At 46.5% G+C, this 12500-nt stretch overlaps 1 protein-coding gene across 1 annotated transcript in view; it reads right to left on the minus strand.

Moving 5' to 3' along the window:
• dnah2 (dynein, axonemal, heavy chain 2) overlaps nucleotides 1–12500 on the minus strand; it is a 246312-nt gene that overhangs the window by 180196 nt on the left and 53616 nt on the right. Inside the window, 4 exon segments of the mRNA XM_048236061.1 lie at nucleotides 1729–1917; nucleotides 2108–2209; nucleotides 2212–2349; nucleotides 11236–11392. Coding sequence (XP_048092018.1) covers nucleotides 1729–1917; nucleotides 2108–2209; nucleotides 2212–2349; nucleotides 11236–11392 — 586 coding nt within the window.

The following is a 12500-nucleotide window of genomic DNA, read 5'->3' on the forward strand; positions in this document are numbered from 1 at the left end:
GAATGTCTCTCAGTGTGTGTGTGTGTGTGTGTGTGTGTGTGTGTGTTTGTGTGTGTGTGTGTGTGTGCATGTCTCAGTGTCTTAGTGTGTGTGTGTGTGTGTGTGTGTGTGTGTGTGTGTGTATGTGTGTGTGTGTGTGTGTTTGTGTGTATGTGTGCATGTGTGTATGTGGGCGTGTGTGTGTTTGTGTGTGTGTGTGTGTGTGTGTTAGGGTGGTCCTTATTTTTCAACTTTTAAAAGTTCATGCTCTCACCCCACAAATATGTTTGAATAAATAAAAAAAACAATTGGGCAAAATTGTATCAATATTGATCAATATTTAGAGGTTGCTCAAGACCTTTGAAGTTTAACACATACTGTGCAATGTGCATATATTTGGGATTTTTTGCGTATTATGTGATACAGTACATTGTGCTAGCATGTATATTTGTTTAATAATATATGCTTATGACAGCAATGGACTTATTTGACCATGCAGTCAATGACAATGTGTATTGATTATTGGTGACCACATGTGGTGGTTTTACCTACATCACCTAATGAATCTTAAAATGGGAATTCCATATTGTCCATGCAAATTTACAATGATGATTTGCTGATCTCATCTGCTGATTCCGGTATTTCCCAATAATATGCTGTTGTGAGCAATTTTCATAGCAACTCCTGTTTTAGTTGTGATATGTCTTTCAAAGCAAGAACACTTGAATGTGAATGAAGCACAGTAGACAATATACACTGAGACAATGGCTGAAGCAACACGAAGCAAGTCAGCTAATAGTTACTCGGTCGAAGAGACTGAAATAACTGGAAGTTACCTCCAAGAAGCAGGTTTCGTAATGATACTGTAATATCAATTTCAATTTCAATTTAATTTCACTTATAGAGCGGCAAAACATTACTCATGTGTCGCTTTACAGAGTGTTAAACATTTAAAGAGAGCCCATGAGTATTGGAGATACATATAGGATGAAATCTCAAGCAGATCCACGACTCAAGGGCCAGACCCAAGGTATCACATAAAACATTGAAAAAAACTATTCATGAAAGTGCAACAGCTGTGATCAAAAGTCTTGGTATTCTAGGACAAGGCTAGGATTCCCGTTAAGTCTAACATCAAGCCATAAAACAACTGGAAACACTTCAGAACAAATGGCAGAAGCCAAGAAAATGCCAAGAGAACTTCCAAGACTCAGCAGTCCAATGTAGAGGCCTTCATAGACTAGTTAGGAGACCTTGTGTGCATTTCAGGATGCACTCATTCATCTCAAGAATCCATAAGATAGAGACTTTCTGGCCCAGAGTGAAAATGGACATCTCAGGTGTACAACTGTACATTATGATGATACTATACTATCGTTGTAGGTTCAATTCTGTCATTAAATCATACAAGCATGACAAGTGATTTTGTTGTTTGTTTGTTTGTTTCTTTCTTTCTATGATTTTGATGTTGTATGTTGTTTACCACCTGTGTTATTAAACATAATGTGCATTTATTTTTGTGTGTTCTTAAATGGCACAATTTCTGCAAAATTAAGCGATTCCGGAAATATTCAAAGGCCTTGAGCAACCTCTAGATATTGTAGGAACAATTCAAAAATTTGCACAGTGTGTTTTTATTGATATCCTAACACATTTAGGGGGTGAGAGTTAAACATTTCCAATTTTTTTTTTACCCCATATAAGGACCACCCTAGTGTGTGTGTGTATGTGTGTGTGCGTGTGTCACACCTGCTCTGTGGTGCCGGGGGCCCCCTGTCTCAGCACCACCTGCACCCTGAACAGTTGGTTGGGGGAGGCCTTGCTGTCTCCGTTGATGGCTTTGGAGAGCTCCTGCAGCGAGCGCTTAATGTTGAGACGCAGAGCCTCCTCCACCATGCTGTCCATGTGCTCTGTGAACGTCACCCAGTGCTGCTGCACCTGTACACACACACACACACACACACCGCACACAGGTACATTCAGAATTCACAAGTACAAATGTATGTTTGTATATGTACTTTTAAGTGTGAATTTACTGTAAAAACTGTACACTTATTATCTCGCTCTCACTCACTCACACACACACACACACACACACACACACACACACACACACACACACACAGACCTCGGGTCCATCCATACGGAAGGTCTCATAGACGCGGGCCATGATGGCCACGATGTGCTGGTGCACTGCCTGCAGGCGTCCGAGCTGGTTCTGCTGGTGGGCCCAGCCTGGTCCTCTTCATTCGACCTCGGTACGCGATCCTGCAGGTCCCTGCGCACCAGCAGCAGCTCACTCCCCAGCCCGCGCAGTGCTGCCAATAGCCAACCTGCACTTGCCTTGTACTCGTCCACTATCAGCTGCACACAGTGAGTGGGCGACAGGGCGGGCCAGAGGGCGGTGGTGGTCTCAGTAGAGGAGAGGAGGTGAGGAGGAGAGGAGGTGAGAGGAGGTACAGTGAGGGTGAGGAGGGTGAGGAGAGGAGGTGAGGAGGAGAGAGTACAGTAGAGGAGAGGAGGTGAGGAGAGAGGAGGTGTGAGGCTAGGAGAGGAGGAGAGGAGAGGAGGAGGTGAGGAGAGGTGAGGAGGAGAGAGTACAGCAGAGGAGAGGAGGTGAGGAGAGGAGGAGGTGAGGAGGAGAGAGTACAGCAGAGAGGAGGAGGAGAGGAGAGGAGGTGCGAGGCTAGGAGAGGAGGTGAGGAGGAGAGGAGGAGGAGAGGAGGTGAGAGGAGAGGAGGAGAGTACAGTGAGGGAGGTGAGGAGGAGGTGAGGAGAGGGTGAGGAGGAGAGGTGAGGAGGAGAGAGTACAGCAGAGAGGAGGGAGGAGGAGAGGAGGAGGTGCGAGGCTAGGAGAGGAGGTGAGGAGGAGAGAGAGGAGGTGAGGAGGAGAGAGTACAGCAGAGGAGAGGAGGTGAGGAGAGGAGGTGAGGAGGAGAGAGTACAGCAGAGAAAGGAGGTGAGGAGAGGAGAGGAGGTGCGAGGCTAGGAGAGGAGGTGAGGAGGAGGAGGAGGAGGTGAGGAGAGTTGGTGAGGAGGAGAGAGTACAGTAGAGGAGAGGAGGTGAGGAGGAGAGGAGAGGAGGTGAGGAGGAGAGGAGGTGTGAGGCTAGGAGAGGAGGTGAGGAGGAGAGAGTAGAGCAGAGAAGAGGTGAGGAGAGGAGGTGGAGAGGAGGTGAGGAGGAGAGGAGGAGAGGAGAGGAGGTGAGGAGGAGAGGAGGTGAGGAGAGTACAGTGAGGAGAGGAGGTGAGGAGAGAGGAGGTGAGGAGAGGAGGTGAGGAGAGGAGGTGAGGAGGAGAGAGTACAGCAGAGAAGAGGAGGGGAGGAGAGGAGAGGAGGTGCGAGGCTAGGAGAGGAGGTGAGGAGGAGGAGGAGGTGAGGAGGAGAGAGTACAGCAGAGGAGAGGATTAGAGGAAAGGAGGTGAGGAGGAGAGAGTACAGCAGAGAAAAGGAGGTGAGGAGAGGAGAGGAGGTGAGGAGGAGAGAGTACAGCAGAGGAGAGGTGAGGAGAGGAGAGGAGGTGTGAGGCTAGGAGGAGGTGAGGAGGAGGTGAGGAGGAGAGAGTACAGCAGAGGAGAGGAGTAGAGGAGAGGAGGTGAGGAGAGGAGGTGAGGAGGAGAGAGTACAGCAGAGAAGAGGAGGTGAGGAGGAGGTGAGGAGGAGAGAGTACAGCAGAGAAGAGGAGGTGAGGAGAGGAGAGGAGGTGTGAGGCTAGGAGAGGAGGAGAGGAGGAGGAGGAGGTGAGGAGGAGAGAGTACAGCAGAGGAGGTGAGGAGAGGAGAGGAGGTGAGGAGGAGAGAGTACAGCAGAGAAGAGGAGGTGAGGAGGAGAGTACAGCAGAGGAGAGGAGGTGGAGGAGAGGAGGTGAGGAGAGGAGGTGAGGAGGAGAGAGTACAGCAGAGAAGAGGAGGTGAGGAGGAGAGAGGAGGAGAGGAGAGGAGGAGAGGGTGAGGAGGAGAGAGTACAGTAGAGAAAGGAGGAGGAGGAGAGGAGGTGAGGAGGAGAGGAGGTGTGAGGAGGAGAGGAGGTGAGGAGGAGAGACTACAGTAGAGGAGAGGAGGAGAGAGTACAGCAGAGAAGAGGAGGTGAGGAGGAGAGAGTACAGCAGAGGAGAGGAGGTGAGGAGAGGAGGTGAGGAGGAGGTGAGGAGAGGAGGTGGAGGTGAGGAGGAGAGTAGATAAGAGGAGAGAAGGAGAGGAGAGGAGGTGGAAGAGAGGAGGAGAGAGTACATACAGTACAGTAAGAGGAGAGGAGGTGGAGGAGAGGAGGAGGTGAGGAGGAGAGGAGGAGGAGAGGAGGAGAGGAGAGGAGGTGAGGAGGAGAGAGTACAGTAGAGGAGAGGAGGAGGAGAGGAGGTGAGGAGAGGTGAGGAGGAGAGTACAGTAGAGGAGGAGGTGAGGAGAGGAGGTGAGGAGGAGAGAGTACAGTAGAGGAGAGGAGGTGAGGAGAGTACAGCAGAGAAAGGAGGTGAGGAGAGTACAGCAGAGAAAGGAGGTGAGGAGGAGAGAGTACAGTAGAGGAGAGGAGGTGAGGAGGAGAGAGTACAGCAGAGAAGAGGAGGTGAGGAGAGTACAGCAGAGAAGAGGAGGTGAGGAGAGTACAGCAGAGAAGAGGAGGTGAGGAGAGTACAGCAGAGAAAGGAGGTGAGGAGGAGGTACAGCAGAGAAAGGAGGTGAGGAGAGGAGGGAGGTGAGGAGAGTACAGCAGAGAAAGGAGGTGAGGAGGAGAGTACAGTAGAGGAGGAGGTGAGGAGAGTACAGCAGAGAAAGGAGGTGAGGAGAGTACAGCAGAGGAGAGGAGTAGATAAGAGGACAGAAGGGAGTAAGAGGAGGAGAAGAGAAGAGACAGCTGTAGAAGGAGAAAGCAAGCCTGGCAGAGATATACCATAATACACACTCATGAGAGAGAAGGTTTGAGTACCAAGGTCTCTCTCTATCTCTTTCTTTTCTTTCTTCTCTCTCTCACCCCCCCACCCACCCCCCCCCGCCCCTGCCCCGAGGTCTCTGGAGAGCACAATGAATATTGCTACGACTCCCCGTGCCCTCATCCCTAAGTCAGTGCACGGGCAGGGTTGGAACTAAGCATGTTAATCGGGTAATCAAATGCATCTGCAACACCTGGTGGAGTTGTTTAAAGGAACACAGCAACTTTTTGAGAAATAAGCTCATTTGCCGTCTACCCCAGATAGAGGATACATACCCTTCTCTTCTCTGTGGGGCAATAACTCAGTCTGACATTGTTAGCCTAGCTTAGCATAATTTACTGGATGTGGGTTAGACCAGTTAGCCTATAGCTAGATAGATAGATAGATACAGTAGATACTTTATTGATCCCCAGGGGAAATTCAAGTTAGCTGGCCTTAAAGGGCAGAGTCTGAAAGATCTCATTTCCCGAAATGAGTAACATTTATGCCATTTTACGGCCATGTCTTTAATGAAAACAACTTCTGAATACTTTAAAGAAACAGAAGATATTGAGAGGAGTGTAATAAACTGCAGGATTTTTAAGAGGTTCTCTTTCTCATCAGGCAATTTCTTGTAGGCACCTATTTTGGTTTTCTTTCACAATGGCACTTTAGTCTCTCTCCTCTCTCTCTCTCTCTCTCTCTCTCCTCTCTCTCTCTCTCTCGTACCTCTCTATCTCTATCAAATTCAATTCAAATGATGCTTTATTGGCATGACAAATATGACAAAACATTTGTATTGCCAAAGCAATTGTTACATACATGTACAGTATCAGGATCTAAGCAACTATACAGGTATATACAAGGGATAGGGGTACATGGACAAAGTGTAAAGAACATTTTTTTTTTTTGTCTGTGTCTGAGTACAAAATATTGAGTTCAAGTTCGAGTTCTGAGTGACTCAACACAGGCAACAAACTTACAGACATACAATACATCAGGGCACATATATAAAGTGGACTGCGTAGAAACTTCAAGTATGGTACAACATGAGGGGACTGTGTTAAATTACTGTATGTGGCTGTGGCTGTGACTGTGAGATAGGTGTGTGTGTGTGTGTGTGTGTGTGTGTGTGTGTGTGTGTGTGTGTGTGTGTGTGTGTGTGTGTGTGTGTGTGTGTGTGTGTGTGTGTGTCATGTACATGCATACAGAAATCACTCAGTGTCTCTCAGCTGGTGACAGGCAAGGACATATTGGGCAGCAGTAATACAGCTGTCTGTGTCTTCTCCCAATAAGTATAGTATTTTATTCAGGTTTGGTAGGTCATAGAAATCAGGGATTTTTTCTTTCATTTTTGGGAAGTATTTATTGCGAATTGATTCAAATTTTGGCCAATTTTGGTAATTCAGTTTCAACATCATCTCCGCACTGCTGGCATAGACGCTCGCCTTTTGGAAGCCATGTCTTTTTGTGTCTTCCTGTTTCTATGGCTAAACGGTGTTCACTGAGTCTGTATTTCGTTAATGTGCTTCTCAAATTTGTTTCTTTTATTTTTGTTAGGTAATGTGCAAGTGCATATTTCCTGTTTAGGGTCAAATAAATGCATTTTGCTTTGGGATTGTGTTTTGGATTGCCAATATTCGTCATAAATGTCTTTTAGGTTTTGGGGGGTTTGATTAAGCCAAACATTTTGTGTGGATGATCGGGAGTTACCTTTGCTCAACTCTTGGTGTTTCAGGGATTTATAATGGAATGAGTTTGGGTCGCTCAGACTTACATGTTTGAAGAACTTGTTTGCCCTTTTCTGAATTTTGATCAGGAGAGGGTATTGGCCTAGTTCTGCCCTACATGCATGTTATCAGTTGTGTGCCGGTGGACTTTTAGAATGGCTTTACAAAATGCTGTATGCAGGGTCTCTATTGGGTGTTTTTTCCCATTTATCTAGGTCCTGATTTCCAAGAGGGCCCCACACTTTACTGACATAAAGGGCAATTGGTTCTATTACTGATGAGAACAGTTTTAGCCAGATTTGGACTGGGATTTCGAAAGGGATTTGTCTTCTTATGGCCTGAAGAGCCCTGCGTGCCTTGTCTCTTAATTCATTCACTGCCATGTTGAATGATCCTTTATTATTTATTCTAAGGCCAAGGTAGGTGTAAACTGGTGCATGTTCGACTTCATTAGGTCCTAATCTAAATATGGGTAGACTTCCCCGGTATCCGGATCTTTTTTGGAAGATTAATATTTTTGTTTTATTTGTGTTAACAGCCAGGGCCCAGGTCTGGCAAAACTTTTGAAGATGGTCTAGTTGAGTCTGGAGTCCTTTCTCTGTTGGTGAAAGAATGAAAAGATAATCTGCAAAGAGCAGGAATTTGACTTCACTGTCAAGTGAGTCCAGGAGCTGATGACTTTTCAAGTATGCTTGCTAACTCATTAATGTATTAAATAAAGTTGGACTTAATGAGCAGCCCTGTCTCACTCCACGTTCTTGGGGGATGAGTTGGGTTCTTTTGGATCCTATTTTGATGCCACACTTAGCTCCTGAGTACATAGATTTAACAATGTCATATGTTTTTCCACCCACACCGCTTTCAATTAATTTGTAAAATAATCCATGATGCCAAATGGAGTCGAATGCTTTTTTGAAGTCGACAAAGCATGAGAATATTTTGTTTTGGTTTTGAGTATGTTTTTCAATTAGGGTGTGCAGGGTATATATGTGGTCACAAGTGCGATAATTAGGTAGGAATCCGATCTGGCTTCTACTCAGGACACTGTGTTTCATAAGGAAGTTTTGGAGCCGTAAATTAATAACACTACACTAACTTTCCTAGGTTGCTGTTAACACATATGCCCCGGTAGTTGCAGGGGTCAAATTTATCTCCGCTCTTGAAGATGGGTGTAACTAGTCCGTAGTTCCAGATATCTGGGAAGTAACCCACACTCAGGACAAGACTGAATAGTTTGAGCATGACCATTCTGAACTTACTGTCAAGGGATTTTAGCATCTCATTTAAAATACAATCAAGTCCATATGCTTTTTAAGGCTTCAGTTTGTTAATTTGGGTTAGAAGCTCCTGCTCCGTGAGGAGGGAGTCGAGTGGATTTTGGTAGTCTTTGACTGAGGACTCTAAGCTCTGTAATTTGTTTATTATATTTTCTTGGTCCCTGCTTTGGTCTGATTCCACTTTCTTAAAAAGAGTTTGGAAATGGTTCGTCCAAATTTCTCCATCTTGAATCACCAATTCTTGATGGTTTGATTTTTTAAAGCGATTCCAGTTGTCCCAAAAACTGTTTGTGCTTATGGACTCCTCAATCAGTGTAAGTTGCTTATGGGTGTATTGGCTTTCTTAGTTCTTAGTACACATTTATATTTTCTTAATGTCTCACAATAGAGTAATCGGATAGATGTGTTATTAGGATCTTTGTGTTTTTGGTTGGATAATTTGCGAAGCTCTTTTCTTGCAGATTGACAGTCAGCATCAAACCAAGTGTCATCTTTTTTAAGCCTTGGTTTTGCTCTTGATCTTTTTAGTTTTGCCTTTTCCACTGTTTTTTTTTAAATATTAGGTTAACTATTGCCAGAGTCTGATGTACCTCTCTATCTCTCTCTCTCTTGTACCTCTATCTCTCTCTCTCTCTCTCTCTCTCTCTCTCTCTCTCTCTCTCTCTCTCTCTCTCTCTCTCTCTATCTCTATCTCTCTATTGTACCTCTCTATCTCTCTAGTATCTTTATATCATGTATCTCTATCTGTCTCTCTCTTGCACCTCTATCTCTCTCTCTTATATCTCTCTATCTATCTCTCTCTTGTACCTCTCTATCTATTTCTCTATTGTACCTCTCTATCTCTCTTGTATCTCTCTATCTCTACTTTGTCTCACATACTCTCATATACTGTCACCCTCATTGCATCCACACAAGCACGCCACCACTCCCATTCATTTCCCCCTAGATATTTTCTATGTTTGGTTACATTACTATATTTACGTTTCTTCATCTTCAATAAATTATTATTGGGAGCTGGCCGCAACAATGCACATAGAAAATGTGCATATCATTTTCAAGTACCACACACACACACACACACACACACACACACACACACACACAGCCCCACACGGTGAATTGGAAGAGACAGCGCTTATCCCCACAAGCATCAGAGGGCTTTACATATTCCCCAACTCAAAGGATTCAATTTATGGAAGGAGAGCACGGTGATCTGCGGAGGGTTCTGGAAGCAGGAGGCTCTAAATCCAGCTCTCCTTTGCAGGGAAAAATTCCATATCCCCGACTCCCGTGTCCCGATTTGGGGGGCTTTGGTGGGAGGCATGCAAGCCCCCCTGACTGAAATCTCTGTAGCAAGATGAGGTGTGCAAATACCACTCCTTCTGTCGGAATATGTGTGTCTACATCTCTTGAGCAAATGTAATACTGGTCTGAGCCGTGTGTGTGTGTGTGTGTGTGTGTGTGTGTGTGTGTGTGTGTCTGTGTGTGTGTGTGTGTGTGTGTGCGTTTGATATGAGAATTAGTTTATGTCTATATTTGTCTGATTGTATATGTGTATCCTCGCTATTATGATGATTGCACTGTGGCCTCTCTGCTTGTCTTTTGTGTGCGTGTGTGTATGTGTTTGTTTGTGTGTGCGTGTATGAAAGCTTGGGTCTACTGAGATGATCTCTCAGTGGCCTGCACCTGTGCGTGTGTGTGTGTGTGTGTGTGTGTGTGTGTGTGTGTGTGTCTTTGGGTGTGTTGATGTGCATGTCTGTGTGCATTATTGTGTGTGTGTCTTTGGGTGTGTATGTGTGTGTGAAGGCGTGTGTTTGTGTGCGCATGTGTGTGTGTGTGTGTGTGTGTCTTTTGGTGTGCGTGTGTGTGTGCACAAGTGTATGTGTATGTGTGTACAAGTGTGTGTGTGTGTGTGTGTGTGTGTGTGTGTGTGTGTGTGTGTGTGTGTGTGTGTGTGTGTGTGTGTGTGTGTGTGTGTGATGATTTCTCAGCGGTCCCAGTGCCCCTCTCCAGCTTAAGCGGCTGCCAGCTCTGGGCTCGCACTCGCCTGGCGGATCCCTGACATCGACTCTGACGGGAACCTGATCTCAAGACCCCCACCGAGACAGACGGGCCAACGGAAGCTGAATGCTGAGCGCCGCTGCGTCTGTGTGGCATGGCTCACCCCTACACCCCCCACCTCCCCTCTTCCTCTCCTCTCCCCCACCCCTGCAACCACTCCTCTCCTCCCTCTCCCCCACCCCTGCAACCACTCCTCTCCTCCCTCTCCTCTCCTCCCCTCCACTCTCCCCTCTCCTGCCTCCCCCTTCATCTGCTCTCCTCTAATCATAGTATTTCTCTCCTTCTACTGCTGCTCTCTCATTATCAGCTGTTCCTATATCTTTCTCTCTACACTCTCATCTGTCCCTTTCTCTATTCATCTATCTCTTTCTGCCCTTTCTCTCTCTCTCTCTCTCTCTCTCTCTCTCTCTCTCTCTCTCTCTCTCTCTCTCTCTCTCTCTCTCTCTCTCTCTCTCTCTCTCTCTCTCCTAACTCATCTGTGGATTCTTCTATCTCTCCTTCTCTGTCCTCTTTCTTAATCTCTCTTTCTATCCTCTTTCCCTCTATCACTACTTCTCTACTCTCTCTCTCTCTCTCTCTCTCTCTCTCTCTCTCTCTCTCTCTCTCTGGTAAATTCCATGCCAGCTGCTGCTGTATTTGCAGGAGGCTGCTGCAGCCACACAGTAGAGTGAGCCAGGGGGCTCGTTAGCTGGTTAGCCACGGCGGCCAAAGCCTGCTGTACACCCCGGCGGCATCACCGATACAAAACTAAGCATGCTTAATGTGGCTGCCAATGCAGCATGTTAGAGGGAAAAGGAGTTGGGCCCTGGTCTTAGTCGAATGGATCGGGCCGTATTGATTCTCATTGGCTTCAGCCGTTGGAGTATCTGGCTGTGTCGGAGTTGAAAAACGCAGCCATGAGGTCTATGAAGGAAGAGGGGGCCGATATGGATCAGCCTGCTTCTACTGCTGCTGCTGCTGCAGCTATTCTGGCGTCTGCAAGGTGTGAGTTCTGCCAGCCGTGCACCTAACTCTACCTTCAACTCCATTTTTTTTCAAAGGGTGAAAACATGCAAAGAAATGGCAATAAGGTAAGACCAAGGCCAAGGTGTGGAGTTTTGCTGAAGCACATATACTGAGAGAATTTAGGTCTTACCTATGCTGTCCTTCCCGAGAAGAAATTTTGGATACAAACACCTGCTTAATAAATAATGCACATGTTGAAGACTGCAAGTGTATGGGCCTAAGCAAACAAAGAGTGCTCTGCGTCGATTTACTGTATATAGCACTCTAGAAATCTCCTAACCTTGCTGGCATGCAGCCGGCAGTCGTTGATGAAGAAGCTGGAGGCTCCCTTGGTGGACCAGAGGAGCTTGGAGAGCCCAGGCTGGATCTTCTTGTCTAGGAAGCGGATCCGCTCTTTGAAAAGCCCCAGCTCTTCAGGAGACAGGGCCAGGATGATCCTGCAGGGACCAAGAAAACACTTATCAGCATGTGATAGATGTGCCTGCATGTGTGTGTGTGTGTGTGTTAAGTGTGTGTTGGAGAATGAGGCAGACACACTGACCCATTTGCATCTGTGTGTTTGAAGTGCATGTGTAGGAGGGCTTACACGTGTGTGTGTGTGTGTGTGTGTGTGTGTGTGTGTGTGTGTGTGTGTGTATGTGTGTGTATACATATGTATATATCTAACCTAGCTATTCAATCGAAAGGGAACCTACTCCTGTCTCTCTGCCTACGCCATGAGAGCTGAAGGACTATCATTAAAGACTCTAGAAACAGGGAATCAAATGAAACGTGTCTGTGAAGCACATGCAGGTTTGTCGCCATGACAAAAACAAACCCCAGCCTTCTCTCTCTCTCTCTCTCTCCCTCTCTTCCTCTCTCTCGTCTCTTTGTTTGCTTGGCCTTTGTTTTGTGCCTTTGTCTGCACTGACATTAACATACTGCATTAAATGCAGAGCCGTGACTGATGATAATTGGCGCTCGCCCATGGGCTCTCTCTGCCTTAGCAAAGCGCCACAATAGGTGCTTCAGGCTGGAGTGGTGTGTGTGTGTGTGTGTGTGTGAGTGTGTACATGTGTGTGTGTGTGTGTGTGTGTGTGTGTGTGTGTGTGTGTGTGCGTGTGTGTGTGTTTGTGTACACACACACACACACCCACACATTTGTATTTGCAGTGTGTGGAGAGGCTGAGGTTACTGTATGCCATTCAGTATACTTCCTCAATAAAGAGAGCACTATTTTAAAGAGGAGGAGTAAAAGGGCAAGTGTGTGACCAGAAGTGTGTGTATGTGTGAGTGTGTGTGTGTGTGTGTGTGTGTGTGTGTGTGTGTGTGTGTGTGTGTGTGTGTGTCTGTGTGTGTGTCTCTCTCTCTCTGTGTGTGTGTGTGTGTGTGTGTGTGTGTGTGTGTGTGTGTGTGTGTGTGTGTGTGTGTGAGTGTGATTCATAGTGAGTGAGACCGTGAGAACAAAAGAGCACATAGTCATGGTCTAAGGCTGCCTATCTCTCAAAGAGGCCAGTATCTACTGTATGTCTCTGCCTATAGCTGCTTTCAGAAACGTTCTCCGCA

This window comes from Alosa alosa, chromosome 24 (genome assembly GCF_017589495.1).
Source record: "Alosa alosa isolate M-15738 ecotype Scorff River chromosome 24, AALO_Geno_1.1, whole genome shotgun sequence".
In the NCBI taxonomy this organism is placed as follows: domain Eukaryota; kingdom Metazoa; phylum Chordata; class Actinopteri; order Clupeiformes; family Clupeidae; genus Alosa; species Alosa alosa.